We start from the raw sequence: 20,959 nt of genomic DNA on the forward strand, positions 1-20,959 counted from the left end.
CTTTGCCAGAATGACATTAATTTGGTCTTTCTTGCTTGTTTGCAATAAAACTATACCAAGAATCTAACTGATTTTGTATAGAAATAATACTACTATGATTTTGTTATGTGGTTTTCTGTACAAATCTACTTCATTCAGTTCACAGAATGAACCTAGAAGAGGACAGAATTTAAGTTGCGTGTGAAGCACTGAATCCTGTGTGTGCTAATTTTCAAGTCACTGACTTTATAAAAACCGTGTATGATTTACAAGGCTTGGTGAAATAGCCAGTGGTTTTTGATTTGTTCTAGGCCAGTAGGTTTTGATCTGTGGCCCACAGATCTTCAGGAGCCCTGTGAGTAACTGCTTAATAATAAATAAAAGAAATAAAAATTAAAGAAATAAAATAAATAAAACCCCCCAAATTCTCATAATAAAATAAAAGAAAACAAACAAACGCCAAAACCAAGGCTTTTTTACGGTCTATACAGCATCCAGATCCAATGCCTGTGACATAGCTGAAGATATTCTCGTCTCCACTGAAGTATTTTCAGGAATCCACAAACTGGACAAGTTTTAGTCCTTCCACCAATGATCCCCCTTTCACAGGGATAGATCGCTGGTGGATGCTGATGCTGCACAATGCAGAGCTACCTTGGCATACTTCAGCTTTTGGTTTTGAATTGATTGTGTAGGGATGGTGCATTACTGGAGACTTTCTTGAGACAACAGTTACTTAATATGATTTAAATATGGAATACTGGTAACCACTGAATGCCACACATTAATGTAAAACACTGGCAGCACCTCGTATGTCTGTTTTTACTGAACTCAGTTGTTGGGAGTTACGGGTGCACATCTGCTGGCTTACCCCTCTAAGGAGACTCAGGCAGAGAAGCCTTTAACTCTGGCTCCTGGTAGAACAAGGGAGGAGATGGATTCCTGCTTCTCCCTAATACTAGCTTTAATAAATTTATATGGCTTTATAGAATAAGGTACCTGAAGAAATATTAAGATGTCTGTAAAGACATCTCTGGTGTTTTAGGTGCTTTTAAAAACAGGTGATGTGAGCTAAGCTTCCCATTCTGCTTTCTTGTTCACAGAAGCTTGAACTCCACATAATACCCAATCTATCATCACTTATTAGATGCTGGACTTTGTTACCTGACAGGTTATTTGTGTTTTCTCCTGTCTTTGAGAAACATTCGCTTTAGACAGTGGAGTAATATTTTTGTTCTTACAGGCCACAGACTCTTCATCTAAAGCAAGTAGATGGGGAGCTTGGGGTACCTGGGGAAAGTCTCTCCTGTCATCAGCTTCTGCCACAGTGGGTAAGTGTTCAATCAGTAAAGTTCATGGAAATAAATAATAATATGTCGTTAGACACATTGCTGTTGTATGTTCAAGATTCATAGACAGTTTTGTCCTGATATGATTGGCAAGTGTCATTTCCTTTTTTTTTTTTTTTTTCTTCTGTGGGAAGAAGGACCTTCCTAAACTGTCAACAGCATAAATATTTCTTGGTGTCAGGTTATGGAAAAGTTACTAGGGTTGTTTGTGAAGTTAGTGAATGACCTCACTGTAGCTTCTTCACAGAAAGGATACATAATTTGATACAGTTACTATCAGCCAAAGGCTTATAGTTTTTGAAGCAAAGCACTCCAACTCAAGACTCAAGCATGTAGCCGTTTGTGGTTTATACACCATGGCTTCTATCTCTACGATATGAATTCGCCGCTCATAAATCATTCCAGCTTTCAGTGACACCCAGTGAAACTGTTAAGTCATCACACCAAACGTCAGAGAGTAGAACAATGTACTGAAACATGGATCCTATACTCCCTCTCCCTATACTCTCATTTCCAATAGTATGTCTGTTCAGTATGTCCTTGCGAAGACTTTTGGTAGAACTTGATCATTACACATTGAAACTCACAGACAAAAAGTGAAGCATGCAAATACCTAGTTGCCAGTGGGAAATCATTCCTTACAAAAAAGCTACTAAGCTGTTAACTAACCAGTTCTCATAAAGGATCCACAAAACACTTTTAAAAGATGAAACTAGTAATTAAAATGAATTGCTGATTACTAAAAGCGACAGGTTCAACAGAGATACTGTTTTTATAATCCCTTATAAGGGTAAATAATTCTCCTTCTTACTGTCCTCTGTTCCATGGGCAATAAATTATTCTTCTGTCTTTCTGGGATAAGGGAGCTTCCCCTCTCTTCTCTTTTTTTTTTCAGTAATACACACAAGAGTTCCTAGCTACCTTTTCTTTCAGACAGTCCATCAGATGAATATATCTAATTAAACTCAGAATCAGCTTCTAAGATGTCTTTAAATTGACATAAGTGATGGTTGCTGCTGAAAGGAGCAGGTCTGTCTTGCCCCAGCAATGTATTTCTTCCTTCTGGTATGCTAACAATAGTGTTCATGTAGTGATGTGAGGAGCTGGTTTATGAGACTGATTTTTGAAAAGTACAGATGAAGTAAGAGCTGGATCTTCAGCTGGATCGGTTGTAAATTCCCTAATCTGGTTTACCATTTGATGACCCAAATGCTACTGAATGGGGAATGATAGGAACATGTAGAACATGCCAATGGGAACAAGGACAACTTAGCTAGCTGTGGAACTGCATGAGCGTTCTCAACATGTATTTAACCTTAAAGCTAGCACTTCTCTTTCAAATGTGAAGAAGGGTCCTTGTGCTGAAAATTTTACCCACCTTTTTTCTAGCACTATCAGTAGGTCTAATAAAAGGTACTGCTCTCACAGCCATTCATGAGCCTTGCCTCTCTTACATCCTCAGACTATCTAATAACAGCATTCTGAAAAGAATCTGGCTTAGCGTAAATAGCTAAAGAAGAAAATTTATGTGCATAAAAGTAATTTTACTGTTGAGCAGTTGGAATTGTAATGCTGATGAATTATTCAGTTTATTTTTATAGTTGCAGCAGTGGTTTTCTCAGAACAGAGTTTTTTCAGGTCATTCAGTTTCTGCCTGTGTGATAGCCATATTTATATTCTGTTTAGCTTTTGCAATAAATAGTGTTTCATCAAATGGCCGTTCTAATATTGTTTGTGAGTAACAGTAACTATGCTTGCAGGCTTGCAGCAGCAATGTGCCTTGCAGTCTTCTGTTGCTTTGAAGTCTCGGCCTCACTGAGCAATGAGTTTAATGTCACATAGTGCATACATTTTCTGTGGACAGTATGGCCATAGATTTTTTTTGCCCAAATGACCTGAGCTTGCCTGAAAACGATAAATGGTGTTAGAAAAGCTTTGGGAGACAAACGTTAACATACCATCTGATTGTATTTGCATCATAACCATCTTCACAGGGTGCAAATATGTGAAAAAGTTTGTTGTCTAGACAGCCTGATTTGATAAGGTTGTGCAATGGTGACTATTTTGAATATAGATATTGTATGTATCTTTTTAGAATTATTTAATGAGCACAGTTGGAACAGGTTAGGTTGCCTTGGCAAAGCAGCATCTGAAACACACAGAAAAGGAGAAAGAAAATTTAAAAATCATTTTGATTTTACATGAGAATGGTTGCACTGTGTGACACTGAAGACCCATCTGTTACCTAGCTTCTGGCAGTGGCCAAGAGCAACTGGGAAAGAGCATAAATTCAGATGTATGTGAAGCAGCACTTCCTCAGTTTTCTCTTCCCATTTCCTGGAATCTACAACATAGACTTTCTGACCCGGGGATCAGGGTAGGGTTGAGTTCAGATATTACTATCTAATAATTTTGGATCTATGTTTTCTCTGTCAGTTTATTAAATGAAATAGACTTTGAATTAAGCAGAAATCAAATGTACATTATTCCCTGTTCAGAGGTAACTTGAGAGACCACATAGATAAACTCAGATTTGTTGCAGAAAATCAGTGCAGCAGGTAATAGTTTATATTCCTGAAATAGAGGGCTTATTTCCTTGTTGCTTGTTATGGAAATTCATGCTTGATCCTGTGAAGTGTCTGTCTGTCACTGTCATAGACAGGATGTAGAATGGCATATACCATATATCTGCTTCAGTATAATAATTCCTAGTGAGAGACAGAGAGAGGAAAAAAAAAAGCTATTTTGAATTTCTATAAGCTTTCTTCTTATTATTAAATATTTATTATTCCCCTTCAAGTTATTCTGTTTAATATCTGAGCAATTCAACCAACACTTCATCTCCTATTCTTCTTCAGAAAATAGGTTTGCCACAATCCAGTCCATTTTAATGTGGCTTATTCCTTCAGTGTAATAAATGGTATAAATAAAGCTGCTTTCTTGGAATTAGGCTTATCAGCAACACCTTCATTATGTGATTTTTCTGTTGCTCTGTCATTATCTTTGTACAACAGAGCTGCTTGTCTGGTTAAGTATGACAAATACTTACTGTTCCTTATATTTTTCTTCAAAATTGTCAAAGTAGCAGAAACAGTTTGAGGTAGACTAGATAACATCTTAAAGGCCTAAGCAAATACATTCAGCTTTTAATAAATAGTATCATAGAACAGCCTAGGTTGGAAGGGAACTTGAAAGATCATTGACTTGATTGACAAGGGTAACAGGTTAAAACTTAAACAGGGGAAGTTTAGACTGAATATAAGGAGGGAGTTCTTTACTGTAGGGGTGGTGAGGCAGTGGAATGGGTTGCCCAGGGAAGTTGTGAGTGCTCCATCCCTGGTGGTGTTCAAGGCCAGGTTGGACAGAGCCTTGGGTGACATGGTTTAGTGTGAGGTGTCCCTGCCCATGTCAGGGGGTTAGAAGTAGATGGTCTTAAGGTCCTTTCTAACTCTGACCATTCTGATTCTATGATCATCTAGTCCAGGCTTTTGGGGGAAAGGGTTAGATTGAGAATTAGATGAGATTATCTAGCATCTTGTCCAGTGACATCTTGAAAACCTCCAGCAGTGGGGAATCTACCATGTTCCTGGGGAGATTGTTCCAGTGATCATTCTTACTGTAAAAAATTTCTTTCTTACAGTCTTTTCTGTTTAGGACTGGCCTGAAATGGTTGTTTCAAGGATTTTGGTTTCATAGAATCATGACAGAATGGTTTGGGTTGGAAAGGACCTTAAGCTCATGTAGTTACAGCCCCCCTGCTATGGGCACACTCTCACTAGACCAGGTTGCTTTAATGGAAGGTGTCATCATGTCATTTCATTATTCTTCAAAGCCTGATTTATTGTTCCCAAACAGATTAGCATTTTTACTGCATGGCTGTACTTTGTTTAGCATAGCTGATTTTAGTTTCTAATAATAAGTTAGTTCCCATATAATTTGTATCTTATTTCTCTTTAGCTAACTCTGCACATACAGCCAATGATTGTTCTGGAGATGGTTTTGGATTCTAAAGAAAAGATTTGTTGTCTTAGAACTGATTTTGACATTACTTGGATCAAGGTCCCAGCCACAAGGCAGGTGTGATACTCCCCTACACAACAGAATCTGTAATGCCTTTGGATTAGTAGTAGTCACTGCTCGAACCATGCTTAGTGTCTAACACTAGATGTCACACTAAGAAAGTTATTGAATGTGTCTCATTAATGAGGTGAAGTTTTCTTTTGTTTTTAAAAGGTACAGGAAATCTGGTTTCCCTCCTTGTGGAGCCACAGTAGAGTAGATCCACTGAAATAGCTGCTGGGATGATGAGACGGGAGAAACAGTGTCACTACGATCTGGAGACACAAGTTCTTGTACTTACCATTACCATTTTACTCTCTTTCTTTTAAACTGAATCTTTTAGTAAATCAGCAATTACACCATCCAGTCTTTTAGTAAGAGTGTTGATAAAACTCTGCTCTAACAGTGGGTTACCATTACAGCTAAGCCAATCTAATGGGTAGCAGCCACTGAAATGTGCAGTCCTGCACTTCTTTTCCTGGCATATTTCTTCCCCCTTCCTGTGCCAGCATTCATGCTCCTCTGAGCTCCTGGTAATCCAGTCAGGAAGCTAAACTGACATAAGAATAACTCTAGAGGAAAGAAAAATCCATTTTCTGTCTCTTCAGTTCATTGAAATAACTCACTGAGAAAAGTGCCAAGGCAAGCAGAAGGGATAAAAATGGAAAATGGAAGGAGCAGAACTTCCCACACCAGCACCAAGAAGCCATTAGGTCATCTTAGCTGTAACAGCAAACCTGTTATTCCCAGGTGATAAAAAAAAAGTGAGGAATAATATATTCTCACTCTGTAGTTGAAGCTCATCTCTTCCATTTTTAAAAACAGCTTGTATACTTGTAGCAATAGTACAATTATATACAATAGTCTATTGCCATTATTGAAACGTTTACCATTGCATTAAGGAGATCTGAAACTAGTCTCATTTACTAGCTGAATTGGAGTTACTCCTGTTTTACAGACTGAATAGCATATGAATAATCAGAATCTAGTCTCTGGTTTTGTTTTAACTACAAGGAAGAGGATTTTTGTAAAGCAAAGCCTTGGAGTAAATACTCCAATACTACCAATAGGGTAGCCTCAAAGTGAGCATAATGGTGTCCCACTTTTTAGTGTACAAAACTAGAACACAGCTGGCTTTTCCACGTATGTATGCTTCATATGGTGGAGTGATTCCCCCCCCACCAGCCATTTTTCACGTTCATCTGTTTCTCAGTGTCAGATGCTAATTTAAGGCCTCAATCTTCATCTTTAGCTCAAACCAGTTGAAGCTTCATTCATATTACTTGACTGAAGTTTGATCACTTGCTCATCAGAAGTGCCCTTGTGGTGCAAGACAGGTTTTGAAGACTCTGTGGTAGCCAGGGACAAAATCTCAAAGTCTTCTTCTCCATCTGTACCATTGAATCAGGGCATCCAATAGCCTGGGAGTACTGGATTAACAAGGGACAGCGATTCCTTCTGAGAATGGTTTAGATTTCAGGCGTGTTGAACTGCCTCCAAGGTGTCTGTTGGCCTCTTTCAGCTCTGCAGGGAATCCAAAGCTACTAAGCTGGGAGGTGGAAGATAAAAGAGCCTGAAGTTGGATTTATCTGACTAAAGCATTTGTGAGTGCTGCATTCTGGCCTTGAGTAGACCAGGCACACTCAAAGTCAGGCCACATTTTTAGGCACTGCTTGTAAAATCTTCCCTTTCAAGTTAAAGATTCCAGCCAGCAAGGTGAACATCATTCTGCTGAAATCACCAGCCAATAGAAGGAAAAGAAATCATGTAGGCAAGGAAAAAAAAAAAGCAACACAGGGAAAAAGGCACGCTTTCTTCAAAAAGAATGCATGTAATTTCTTCAAAAAGCATGCATGTAATATCCACTGCATAACTCTTCTGTCCCTGCTGCCACTGATGAGTGGCATGAGAAATGGAGGTGTTGGAGGTGTTCCTAAGTCTACAATATCAACTCTGTTGTGTTATCACACCCAGTGTAACAAAACCAGTGCACTTTCTTCTCTAAAATGTAGCCTCATCTCCCATAACCTCTTTTATTTCTGTGCCTTTTTAAATTACAAGTAATAATTTTAATTTCTAAAGCAACATGAGCATCTGCTGTGTTTGTGCATGTATGTGTATGTAGCTGATATGCTGATATGCTTCAGTTGTGGTCTTCTGATCTCATCCAGTTTTGTTGTTGTTATCAAACATACGTGCCATCCAGCTTACTCCAGCAAAACTAGTCCTAGTTGACCTGAGGTGTTTTCTTATCATTATAGTGAATGTAACCACAGCCCTGAAAATGCTACCTATTGTAAGTCTGTAAATATCAGTACAGCAACTGTGTGCCTCCTTTTCTTGGAAGTATGAGATTGTCTGCAGAACTATGAGAACCAAATTACAGAATATTAAAAAAAAACAAAAAACATTTTTAGGTACAGGAAAAAAAAAAGGAAGGGAAATTAATCTGAAAATCTGTAACTTTCATACACAGTTAAAAACAAATTTATGCTTAATGTTCATAGTTTTCTTTTTATATAATTACAGGACAATAGTATTTTATTAGCAAGTCAAGACCTCAAGAAAAATTAAGTCAATGGAAAGAATAGAACTCTTTTGCTCATTTGAAAAGTTGTGAGTAAGAGAAATGGAAAGGAATTTGATATGGAACATCTATTACATGAGTTTAAAAGCACAATTAATAATTATTTGAGTCTCAAGAATATGTAAATAAATGGCTCAATCTATTCATGCTAATATTTTCACTTAATCAATTAAAATGTGCAGAAGATTGGGATTAGATAAAGTAGTACTCTGCTCTCCAGTATCTGCATTGGAACAGATTTTGCAAAAGGCCAGAAGTTATCCGTCAAAGAGTTAAATCCCCGTGGTACATAACCTGGCATGTGGTGTCGGATTGGACAGACTGCTACATTTTGTAAGACATGAGATAATGTAGCAAAGGTCATATTTTCTTTAAACAGGTAAAAGCATTTACCTGCCTAGTCTTTATGTTTCAGTGTAAAACATCAGGACCCCATTTCTGTTGACAGAAAATTACTTGTTTCTGCTTGTGTGTTCCTTGGGGGACATCTTTGTTCTTTGTATTTACCTCCAGATACCCCAGTTTTCTTGTATGTGATCTTTCAGTAGTGTTGCTTCACATATGTTTTCTAGAGCATATTTATTACTGAATTCACAGAGCACCTGATGTGCAATCCATCTGGAAACCATACAATCATAAACCTAAGCTTTCCTTCTTCCTACTCCATTTCAAATAGTTTTGCTGCATTTTTCTTTGATCAGATGTTCAAAAGCATATTTGTATGTTTATGTGTATGTTTATTAGAACACTGCAGAGCACTGGCAAATGATAGCTTACTTTGCTGTAGTTAATATAACTCAGAAAAATGCTTTGAACTTCCCAACAGAAAGTGCCCCCAATTGTGGGAAAGTATGGACAACATTTAATTAATTGATGTGCTTGACTTTGTGCCTGATATGTCCAGGTACCTGCATGAGCATCTGCCTTAATGCCTTTTCTGGAATAGTTTCTCTATTAGCACTTCAGCTTAAGGTAACAAAGCAAAGAAGTATGAAATTGTCATTAATACTTCTTACAAGTGTTTAGGCAGATAGTTGTTGCCCTGCTGCTAGAAGTGATAAGCTTTATGTGTGATGCAGTAATAGTGTACTGAGCAAGAAAGAATCACACAGGGTAGCTGAAGCCATTTCATTTTGTGTTGGAAAGAAATATTGCTTGGTTGGTTGGTTGTTTACTTCTTGCATCTCAGCTGATGTGCAGAAACTTACAACTAAGGAAGATGTACTAGCTGGATCATTTGTAATGGGAGAAGCATATCAGGAGCATAACTTGTAGACATACCCAGAGGCAATTTGAGGGTAATCTTTTTTTAAGGGCATTTTTCAGCTACATCTGATGAAGGTTAGGAAGCTATTGCTTCCTTTTGCAACCACAGGCTACAGGCAATCCACCCTATCCTATAGTGGGATACTACCAGTCCGTAGGATCTGCTAGTGTAAATTAACTCTGTGTAGAAAAGCAGCAAAGCAATCCTATTCTATCAAAATTATTCAGATAGAAACCCTAATAATATATATTCTGTACATTAAACTAGACCATTTTTATAGAACAGAGACTTAGGAAGTCACTATGTTAGGTAAGGGTCAGGTAAAAACTCTGTGGGAGATCAGCAGCCACTGGAACAATAGTTCTGTCATCTGACACCAGCAGTTTATGAAGTACATTAAAGTAGCAGCTTTGAGGTGAGACACTTCAGAATTTGACTTCAAGTGAGTAACTGAGGAGCTTAAATCCTGCAATAACTTTGAGGGCCTGGGTCAGTATTCCGAAAACAACTAACATAGCACCTATGCAGCAAACTGAATAACAGATTCCTTACCTCAGCCCTGCAGTCACCCACAGACCATTAATTGTGGCTTAATTGTTCCAGACTTCTGAAAACTAAATTAGGCCAAAACTATGGCATTAGGAGGACCATCAATTTCTGTTTAAACTGGTTGCAATAGAATATTTAGCATTTTGAAAAGCAGAGAACTAAACTTACATATGCCACTGAAACAAGTTTTGCTTTTCAGATCAAGTGTCATCTGTAGGATATTTCAGCTTTATCATTTCTAATCAGAAGAACAAGTGAATTATTAACCTATTAAAAAATTAAGCAATAGGGTAAGTTTAATAGTTACTCTGATTGTCATCATTCATGGGGTATAAAAATACTAGGCACTGTTAGTAAAACATTTTCAAATAATGTAATCTAAAATATGCTTCTGCTGCAGGTCATGGGCTAACAGCAGTAAAGGAAAAAGCAGGATCTACCCTAGGAATTCATAATACAAGTTCAGCATCTTCAGAAACAGCAGAGTCTCCTGCAGCTGAAACACCAATTACACGTGAGTTCAAGTTCACTGAATTTTGGCAAAACTCTTTGACATCGCCAAATTAGTGCAATTTACAGAATTTTAATGTTTTGACCACAGAATCTAGTTTACTGTAATTTGGGACTTGTAGAGTTGAAAGTATGCTGTATGCTTGCTCTTTTCCTTTTGTTAGAAGCAGAAGATACTTTGGACCAAAGCTCTTCTGAGAATATTCCTTCTTCTCCTTCATCTGGATCTCGTGGCATGTTGTCAGCTATCACTAATGCTGTTCAGAACACAGTGAGTCATTTTAGCTGGCCTCTCTGTTCTAGTTATTCTTCATCATTTTGAGGTGCAACTTCACTGTAGATCACATTGGTTAAGTTGTAGGTCTTTGTAAAAGCAGTTATGTTTTAAGTCTGTTTAGAGTCTCTTCCATGGCAAAATAACAGTATCAAATAATAAAAAACCCGATTCAGAACAATCAAGTTACTACTTTGTCACCAAAGTAATAACTACTGAAAGTACAGAAGAAGTCTCAGTGAAAAATATGATCTTCTCCTAAACTATGTCAGATTTTTCCAGTCCTTTATAAATCATTTTTGTAGTTATGGTACCATCATCTGGTTTTCTTTTACAGTTAAATCCTTCCAGAGAAAGTTACCAGGAGATTTGTTATCATTTCTGAAGGCAGATCAAATAAGAAAATACTCTATTTACTTATATTAAGGCTTTTACTAAACTCTGCTGTTAGTCCCTGGCCCTTACCTTCACCTCTCTTTCTAGTGTCTCATTTCATATTAATCTTCACAGAAGGTGGTCTGATTGCAGACTCAGTGAGGCAAAATCTTTTGTCCATGGTCCTTCCCTTTTAAACTCTCCATACATTTTCTGTGTGTTGCACTTCATCCTTTTCTGACTTTCTGTGTTGCAGCTTTTGCAAAATCCTGTACCATACTGTTTCCCAATCAATTTTTGTGTCATTTTCTTCCCCAGTGTTTTTGCACACATTATCACAGCAAATGTTTTCCTCTGATCTTTCCCATATGGTGTTTCCCTTGAAATTTTAAGAGACTTTAACCATTGGCTAAAAAAGCATAGAAGACTAACTCCCTATTGAGCATGTTTTACAAAGTGCAATTCCTTTATTAGTGCATATCCACTTCACTCTGAGTGCCTTATCACTCTAATATCTACTAGTTAAAGCATAGAAAATCTAGGGACCTGAATGTTCAAAAACAGTGTTGGCAAAAACAATACTCTTACAGTTCATATTAGCATAAAGTGGAAAGAAAATAACCACATTGTGTTATTTTGTACAGGGGAAAAGTGTTTTATCTGGAGGCTTAGATGCTTTGGAATTCATTGGGAAGACAACCATGAATGTCCTTGCAGAAAGCGATCCTGGATTTAAGAGAACCAAAACACTGATGGCAAGAACAGTTTCTCTCTCTCAGGTTGGATGTATTTAAATGCAGCTCTGTCAATTCTTCTTCCGTAATTTTAGGTGCCTCAGGGAGAGGCTTTATTTATTGTAGTCGATGCTGGCTAAGCTTATGGAAATAAGTATTATGCTTTATATTTTCTTCACTTTAGTTTTCTTCACAAAATCACCAAAGATAATGCAAAATCATCTTTTCTGCATAATCACACGTGCAATAGCAGATTTTTAATAAGATAGTATATGTGGTGATAAATCATTACACTCTGGAGACAGAAACAAATTGTTCATGTTTTTGTATCAGCTCTACACAGATACCTTCCAGCATAAACATCAGTATAGTACTGTCCTTGGAAATGAGTAATACTGGAATATGACATATGTTTCCTTATGAATTAAAGCTGTGAAAAGTTCTATCTTAATGTTAATCTAAACTAATAGTACTCTTACATAGTTGTGACTCATATGTTTGAAAGTTCAAGGACATGATAAAAACAGAATAGAAGCATAAGTGCTGCCAGTACAAAATTATTTTAGCTCTCCAGACACTGAGAGGAGAGAGGCTGTGGAAATCAATAGACATTGAAAAAAACTGTAATTTTGCTACATGTTTACTTCTTTCTAGGGAGGAGTAAGATTTTTTTTTTTGTAATGAGATGTTTCATCTTTAATGTTTATGATTATGAGTGTGAACAGACTAATAAATACTATTGTAGCAGGCCAAAAGCAAGTAACTCCTGTTAAGGTCTACAGGGTTAAAATGAGCTTTTAAGGATGCCTTCCTAAACGATGTGCGTGAATTCACACATAGAATCTGAGACAGAAAGGGACATAAATCAGTTCTCATGGGTAGCATAACACAATGCTTCCTTCTGAGTGATTTGTACATAAAACTTTGTGAGTGATCTTTTGAAGGTGGAGACTGAAAAATCTGCCATCATACATCTTTTGTAACAAATTAATAACCAAAGACAATATCATAGAAATTCTGAATTGTGGACTAGTGTAAGTGGAAAGAGTTTACCTGCATTCAGAGGCTTAAGATGCAGTTCAGATGTATTTACCAGCTTTACTGTAGCAAATTTATACAAGAGGCCATTTCTTACTGGGACTAGAAGGAATAGGAGATTGTATTCTGTACAGTAATCTATCCTTCCAATACACTAATAGCAGTGTATAAGAAGACCACTCTAAAACATCCCCCTTTGGTAAAAGTCATACCTTACTAGGCCAATCTCTTTTGTCAGTCCTGCTGTCACATAAAACTGACTTTAGTATCTGCTAAAAATATTTTATAGGAAATATTTATGTAGGTGCATTACTTATGCAGTTAGGTCCTAAAAATAATATTCTTCCCATTTTGTGGCCTGTGGAATGGACTACATGACTCTTTAAGGCTGTGTATGGAATTGTCCTTATTTTTCTTTTATTGTAATTGATGAAGAAATCCATTATATGTATTTGTAGCTGATGTTGCTTTTGAGGACATAAGCAAGATTATTTGATGATTAGCAATTACCACAGGGAAAAACACACTTAGAATACTACTGAAATATTTTATTAGAGAAGTTCATAAAAAAATAAGTTAGATATTTCCGCTCTAAAATGTCACCTCTGCATGTGTGATGTAGTCCCAAATTTTATTACTTTAGACATGCAGAACCAGAAAGTAATAAAACCTGTCATACCTACAGCACTACCCATAAAACAACAGAAATGATGTGTGTTTTTGCAGCTGTTGCGCGAAGCTAAAGAAAAAGAGAAACAGAGGAGGGCTCAGCAAGTTACAGTTGAAAGAACAGCCCATTATGGACTACTCTTTGATGAATTTCAAGGTTTGTCTCATCTTGAAGCTCTGGAAATCCTGTCAAATGAAAGTGAAGCTCAGGTACAGTATGCAGACAGCATAAATCAAAATGGTCGGGAAAAAATAGATCTTTACATTAGTTTTACTCTGCAGCTGCATGTGAAATGAACAGTAAGTTTTCCATCAACTTCAAAGAAAGTTGGATAGGTCCCAAAGGCCAGTCCTTGGCTTCAGGAAATCAGTCTAAATACATCTAAAATTTAACCCCAAGATTAACTCAAACAGCTTCCTAACTTAAAGTTACTTTTGTTAGGATCATATTTAATGTGTATTTATCAGCTTGTGACATTATGCAGATGTTTTCAGAATTTGCAAGGAAGTTGAAGTCATTCGGTTTTGTATCAGGCAGGAATTGCAGACCTACTACGCAAGTCCAATTCCTTGATAAATATTTCAAAAATCATACACACATGCACACATGCACAAAATACAGTACTGTAAGCATGAGACCTATACTGACAGCCCAAAAGCCACAGGAGGAGTGCAAGGGACTGAAGGCACTGCTAATGTCCAATGTGTTTCTAATAGCAGGGATTTTAGAATATTTTTAAGATTTTATTTTAAAAGTTTCCATTAAAAAAAGTTCACAGTGAATCCTATAAAATGCGTAATGTTATAGGGAGGGGCCAAAAAGTCCTTCACAGTCTGAATCAGGTCTTCCAGCTTTACCTTGCATTTAACCTTGAGCATATGAGCTGGACACATGAAGGAGCAGTAAGAAGTTAACGTAAGAAAATAGTATCTTCCTCCAGTCTCTCTCCTGAGCCAGCCTGCACGTCTGTCAAGCAAGGTCTAAAAAAAAAAACACTCCTGAAACAAACCCAAATGTAACATTCTGTATCAAAGGGGAGAAGGCATTTCTGTTGGCTTCCATAGGCAGAGACTGTGATCATGGGTTTAACACCATGCAACTGTAGTGCAGACATACAGCAATTCAAAGAATCTCTTTCCATCCCTCTTAGACATGCATACATGTTAGATATGCAGGAACTTGCAGATCCCTGAGACATGCAAAGACCTGTCAATATGTTCTTCAGAACCGGTAGACTGTCAATAATTTTGTTTGCATTTTGCAGAAGGTGAGACAGTTTTCTTTTTCCAGCTCTTCCTGTGACTGCTCAGGCTAAGCATGAACTCTGCCTGTGCTATTTTTGCTTGCTGTCTTCATCCAAGAAATCCTCAAGTGCTTACTGCAGTTTGCAGTTACACCGTAGATTTATAGTTCAAAACTAATGTTCTGGGAGAAGGTAGAGACCTGATGATCTTGCAAGGCTGGTGTAGTTTTTGTGGTACTCGACAAACTTTGTTGATGAGAACTAAAAATGTGTCTACAATGGAAGGTTTGAGCATAGTGGAAGTTTCTGTTTCCTAGCCTGTTTTGGTATCAGGCTCCAAATTAGCACTTAAGAAATGCTCTGTTTTGATGGGGAATGCTTACTTTTTCTTTCAAAATGTCCTTTCATTTACAGATTCAGTCATATTTAGCAACACTTGATGGAGAGCAGTTGGAGACTGTGAAAACTGATTTAATTGCTATAAAAGAGATCTTTGTTCCAAAGGAATCAGACGATGAAGTGGTGCAGGCACAGAAAGGTAATTAGAAAAACAGAAACTTAACCACATGGATAATTGTTACTTCTGTATACAGTGATTTAAAATGCTACAATGCAAAATATAATTTCTGATATCTAATACTCTTCATAAGGTAGTCACTAAAATTAATATACCAGAAGTTCTGGAAGTTAATCAATGCTTCATTTTGAATTTATATGGTAATTGAACTGTGAGATGTAGAAAATATAACATCAGGAAGTATTATATTATTTTGCTTTGTTGTCAGTGAAAGCAAAATAAAAATAAGAACAAAAAATAATAACCTTTTGGATAACTGAGTTTTTCTTACAGAATCTGTTTATGAAATTGTGTAATCTGAAAGTTTTGAAGTCTTTAGCAATGCTTTTCTGTTTAGCAACTTCATCCTCACTTTGCACCCTCCCTTGCTAGACAGAGAAAAAATTAGAGTGTAATAAAGAGACTTAATAATCCTGAACTTTTTGAGGGGAAGTCACTTTGAAACATAGTGGCAACGCTGCTTTCTAGGTATTGTTTGGCAAGACATGGGGTGCAGAGTGTGAAAAATAAGTTAAGGCAACAGAAGCATGCTGTAACTATGACCTAGTACACAGCATTGAAGGGAACAGGACCGGCATGACTGTCCATAGATCAGCTTACAAAGGTTACAGTAAAATCAGTTAGGAGCAAAATAAGTGTCTTAAACAGGTTGGGAATGTTGGCATTCCCCAGAACAGAAGGATAAGTTAAAGTCATTGTAGTTCACGTCTACAGGCCTGTGAGATCCGTACCAGACCTCTTCTAGCTGATAGAAACAACCCCTTTAATCTGATTGAGGACTGGTTTATGCCATTGAATACTGTGTTGTTGTGTTTCAGAAACAAAAAGGTATCTCTTCCACATCTGCTTGACCTTCTCAAGGGTCCTTTGCCCTTAAAACCTACATTTTGCAAGATGGTGAGGTGTGGTTTCTCTAGCCTTCAGAAAAGTTAGGAAAGACAGAGATTAACAGTGTTTGTTAAATCTTATTTAGCCACTGAGCAGTATTTGAAAACAAGCTAATTACCACTTATTGCTAATTTATTACCACTTTCTCATCACCCAAGTAATAGTATTTGTATGGTGCCAATTGCCAGTGCTATACATACTCAACTGGGAGGAAGACCGATACTTTTGCATTCCCGTGTTTGGAAAGGGTAGCCTAGACTCTCAGAATCGCATTCAGATATGGTAGTGCTGCGTTTAGCTGCTACTCTAAACTCTTTCAGTCCTGCAGAACGGGAAATAACTGCAGCAATCTTCAGGGGAGTGTTTTGCGAAAAGGATTTGAGCTTGTTCTTGGCAACCTTGAAACTGGAATTTTAAGGGTTTTTTCGTTTTGCACCTTTGCTTAACAGCCAGACAGGTACTAAATCCATATGAAAAGACAGAAAGGAAAAGACATTTTCTGACACAAGTAGGAGAAAGCCAAATGCATACCCTTCTCTCTAATGTTTCCTCTTTGATTATGCAACCCTTCCACGTATTTTTCACTGCAGCTTCTTTTCTTTTCAGTTGTTTATGAAATAATGAGAGGAGAATATCTGAAAAAGTAGTTTTTCCTACACACCAAAAATTTCATGTGTGAGGTTAAGGGCGATGGGAACCAAAGTGAATATTAAATTGAATATGCCAGTTATCAAAAATTTTGGTAAGTTTACGTTGATCCAGTGAACTGCTTACCAGTTTGCATCATGCTGCAGTTTATAAAATGATTTGGCATTGCTTTAAGAACAAGTGAATTCAGTGTATCCAAGAGGTGCTGTGTTGCAAAACCTGAAAAATCATGTTGCCAAAATTTGCTGATAAGGGCAGCAATGAAACGAACTCTGTACTTCTCTGGCCTGCCAGAACACGATCTTGACCTGTTCCCCTGTTGTTAAGAGGAAAGCTCAGTCTTTTGGTCATTGCAGGTGAGCAGTTCTTCATGCTAAATACTAATTTATTTTCTATCACCAAAGATGTCCCTGTCCATGGCAGGGGGGTTGGAACTAGATGATCTTAAGGGCCTTTCCAGCCCTAACCATTTTGTGATTCTATAGGCACTCTCTTTACAAGTAAGGGTGAGATGTCCTTTGTTCTAACAGAGTATAATCTGAGCATCAGATTCCACCACCTTTCCACGTGTTGCAAGGTATTGTGAACTGTAGACAGTTCTACCAAAATCCCTAAACTCCTTGGAGAGTAATGGCCTTCCACTTTTAAGCCCAGTACTGATGATTTGCATAAATCAAATCAAATTTGCATGCCAGTTGGAAAAACTGGCCCTACCTAATAAATCAACAAAAAATAGTCAGAATATTGCAAGACATTTAAATTAATTTTTGAAATAGCTAGACTTTTACCAGGCTCTGTATGGGGACTTTGACCTTTTAGCGTCCTCAGGCTAAAAAAAAATGGATTTTATATATTCCTTCAGGAAATGTTAATTAAGAATCCAAACTCCGTAAGTGCAGGTGAACAGAACCAACTAAAATCCCAACTTTTAGGAACTTTGAGTGTGTTAAAATAAAGCAACTCTAAGTAGTCAAAGGGATATATATAATAATGATGACATTCAAATACTAATGATATTTATCTTTGCTCAAAAATCTTGTGAAATAAAACTGCAGATACTTTAAGGCTCATTACTCTAAAGCAGAAGAGAAAACATTCTTCATTGAAGCAAATCTCAATCTTAAAATAGAAAGAAAAGACATCTCTATGTGTGGTTTGCAGACAGAGCAATAGGGAAAGTGTTTTCTAGTATGTTTCCTCTGAAACTTGTATCTGGCTCTGCTGCAGTTTTTATTCCTTGGTTTGAAAGAATAGGTTAGTATCTTCAGTTATTTTGTCGGTCATTGTTGTGGTTTAAACCCAGCCAGACAGCTCTTTCACTCACTCCCCTCCTTGCTCTCCCCCTACTCCTGGAGGGACGGAGAGGAGAATCAAAAAGAATGCAACTCCCACGGGTTGAGATAAGAACAGTTTAGTAACTAAGGTATAACACAGATCACTACTGCTACCACCAATAATAATAATGATAAAGGAAATAACAAGGGAAGAGAATACAACACCTCATCACCAGCCGACCAATAACTCGCCCCCACCAGCCCAACCAAGCACCGACCAATACTTCCTCCAACCGTGCAGTCCCCTAGCCCTTCCGGGTAACTCTCAGTTACATCCTGGGCATGATGTGCTGTGGCATGGAATACCTCTTTAGTTAGTTTGGGTCAGGTGTCCTGTCTCTGCTTCCTCCCGGCTTCCCCTCCTCCCTGGCAGAGCATGAGGCTCACAAAGTCCTTGGCCAAACCAAAACATCATTGTTATCAGTTCTGTTCCCAGCCCAAAAGTCAAAACACAGCACTGCACCAGCTACCAAGGAGAAAAATGACTGCTACTGCTGAACCCAGGACAGTCATATATTGTCAGATAACTAGGGATCATACAGCTTCTTCTCCTCTTACCTGTTTTTGTGAAACTTAGTGGAATTTAGAATGGGGTAGAAAGAGTAATGGAAGACCCAGGCTAGCATATCAGGTTTTGCAGGTATCTCTCTTGCTTGTTCTTTTCTTTGTTTGAGCATATGCACGCACACACCCACCCATCCCTTTCTTTCACCACAGTCAATGTTTTTCAAGTGCCAGAGTGCCTGGGGAAACTATTTGACCCAATGTATTTGATCGCGTAAGATATTATAGTGATAACACCCTAACAGAAATTGTCTTGTTTTTTCTTGCAGCAGATATGGGAGAAGAGTTTGTCAGCATGCTCACTGAACTGCTCTTTGAATTGCATGTTGCTGCTACTCCTGACAAACTAAATAAGGTTAGCACCTGTTAAGTGAGCTGCCTCTGTTTCTTCAACAAAAAGAGAAGGCTTTGTTCTCAAATCTGACACAGAGCAGTACCTAGCTCACTGCAGACAGTTTAGAAAGAAAAGTACAGGAGGGTGGGACTAAAATGATGAATACAGAAAAGCTTTCTGAGGAGAAGAGAGATTAGTAAGGCAATACAGTCACAGTGACTAGCTAGCACAACAGGCCCTGTTTAGAAAGCCTTGACCTAGGGATGTCTCAGCAGAACAGAATTCATGAGCACAGCAGATTTGGTCTTGCATACTGGGAAAAAAGGTCAGGTTCACAATTATTTTTCTTGCTCATCGTGTTTATTCTTCTGAGGGACTTCTCCAGCCTTCTTAGCCGGAAGCGAAGTCTTGGCTTTATCCCATCTAGCTTAAATCATCTAAAAGTGCTAGAAGCTAGTCACATCTCTAGTCACATTTGTACTATCAGGCCCTTCTAAAGGTGATTCACCTGCTTATCTTAGGCTCAGATGAATCTTTATCTCTCTAGCTGCATATATAGACTTTGGATAACTAGCTTAGGCTTAAGGCATAACATATTTTAATTTAACTTCATGTTAAAAAAGAGACATCATAAATATCTTACTAACCTTAACAGTAGCCTGAAGTTGTGTAGAACTTCAAGGCTTTTCCACTTTGATCTACTTTCGTGCCTGGCAAGGCAGCTGAAGATACAGTGGTTTTCTACTTCTTTTTCCTTTAAGAATTTAGTACATCTCTCTTACCTCTCCAGTACCTTTTTTTTTTTCTTTTTTTATACCACCACCTTATTTTCATTATTTTGGAAAATTATACTTATGTAAATTCCTTTGAAAGATGCCTCCTAAAGCTGAAATATTAGTAACTTTGTTTTAATGCCAGCTCTATGTGCTGGTTAGGAGTATCCTACCTGTAGAGGACTTATCCCTGACTGATCCATCTTTAAACAGCCAGGAATGCTTCTCCCCCCAGTTTCTTAAATATACACTTAACTGAATTCCACACAGAGGCTTGATATGTTTAAACTTCTAAATGTAAAAAGGAAGTATTAAATATATTGTAAATTAATGCTCAGGACCATAATTTGATATTCCGTATTTGAACTGAACTTTGGGGTTGGGTTCTTTGTTTGGCAGGCTAGGAAAAAAGCTCATGAGTGGCTAGAAGGAGCCACTTTTTCCACACCAGTAGATATAGAAGAGAAGGTAAAAGCAAAACCTGGAGAACCTGGTGAAGAAAGCGCTGAAAAAGAAGAAAAAACTGACAGTGATAAACCAGAAATAAATAAAAACAAAACTGTGGAGGTAATTAGCTTTTAGAGGATAAGTTTCATTTAAAAAATTGTTATACTTTGATAAGATTATTTTTTTATCTTTGTGTGTCAGTGTTATGCATTGTCCTTATTTTTTAAGCTCATGGAAGTATTAAGAAATACTAACATCTAACTACTCACTGTAAACCCAATAGGAAACTAACTTACATTAGTATTTCTACTGTTAGTCTGTTCCTGTAAGAAAACATCAAAGTAGCACGTCCTCTGCTTCATGCATTGGTTTTATTTTTTCATATCTGTGCTTTTATGTGTATGCATGTGTATGCACAACATGCAGCACAGCAAGCTGAGAGATTCTGTGGCGTAACGATGATAGCATATTGCATTCTTGGCATCTCTTTGTCCCAGTGACAGTGCATGGAAGAAGTTCTCCACCTATTTAAACTCTTGAGCAGTTTAAATAACAAACAGACAAACCAGAAATATTCCTTAGGCAACTCACAAGTATTCATTCTCTTTAGGAAAGATAACCCTTAAGGCTAAAAGCATTGTGTCCATTTAGGTAACCCCTCTTGTTGATAAGGTTGATTTTGATTGAATATTTTACACCAAGTTACAGCAATATTAAATGTGGTTGGAATCTTTGTCAAGATTTTTTTTAATTAATTCTA

At 37.5% G+C, this 20,959-nt stretch overlaps 1 protein-coding gene across 4 annotated transcripts in view; it reads left to right on the forward strand.

Moving 5' to 3' along the window:
* FAM114A1 (family with sequence similarity 114 member A1) overlaps nucleotides 1-20,959 on the forward strand; it is a 30,448-nt gene that overhangs the window by 2,100 nt on the left and 7,389 nt on the right. The window contains exons 3-11 of one of the 4 annotated variants that reach the window (XM_061379780.1): nucleotides 1,223-1,310; nucleotides 10,191-10,304; nucleotides 10,465-10,571; nucleotides 11,594-11,728; nucleotides 13,448-13,600; nucleotides 15,049-15,172; nucleotides 16,288-16,347; nucleotides 18,915-19,000; nucleotides 20,152-20,319. In XM_061379780.1, the coding sequence (XP_061235764.1) occupies nucleotides 1,223-1,310; nucleotides 10,191-10,304; nucleotides 10,465-10,571; nucleotides 11,594-11,728; nucleotides 13,448-13,600; nucleotides 15,049-15,172; nucleotides 16,288-16,347; nucleotides 18,915-19,000; nucleotides 20,152-20,319 (1,035 nt within the window). The remainder of the gene's footprint in view (nucleotides 1-1,222; nucleotides 1,311-10,190; nucleotides 10,305-10,464; nucleotides 10,572-11,593; nucleotides 11,729-13,447; nucleotides 13,601-15,048; nucleotides 15,173-16,287; nucleotides 16,348-18,914; nucleotides 19,001-20,151; nucleotides 20,320-20,959) is intronic. The other 3 variants (XM_061379781.1, XM_061379782.1, XM_061379783.1) reach the window with 3 other exon arrangements.

This window comes from Neopsephotus bourkii, unplaced genomic scaffold (genome assembly GCF_033783945.1).
Source record: "Neopsephotus bourkii isolate Nb327-2 ecotype Australia unplaced genomic scaffold, CSIRO-AGI_Nbou_v1 NB_1780, whole genome shotgun sequence".
NCBI lineage: Eukaryota > Metazoa > Chordata > Aves > Psittaciformes > Psittacidae > Neopsephotus > Neopsephotus bourkii.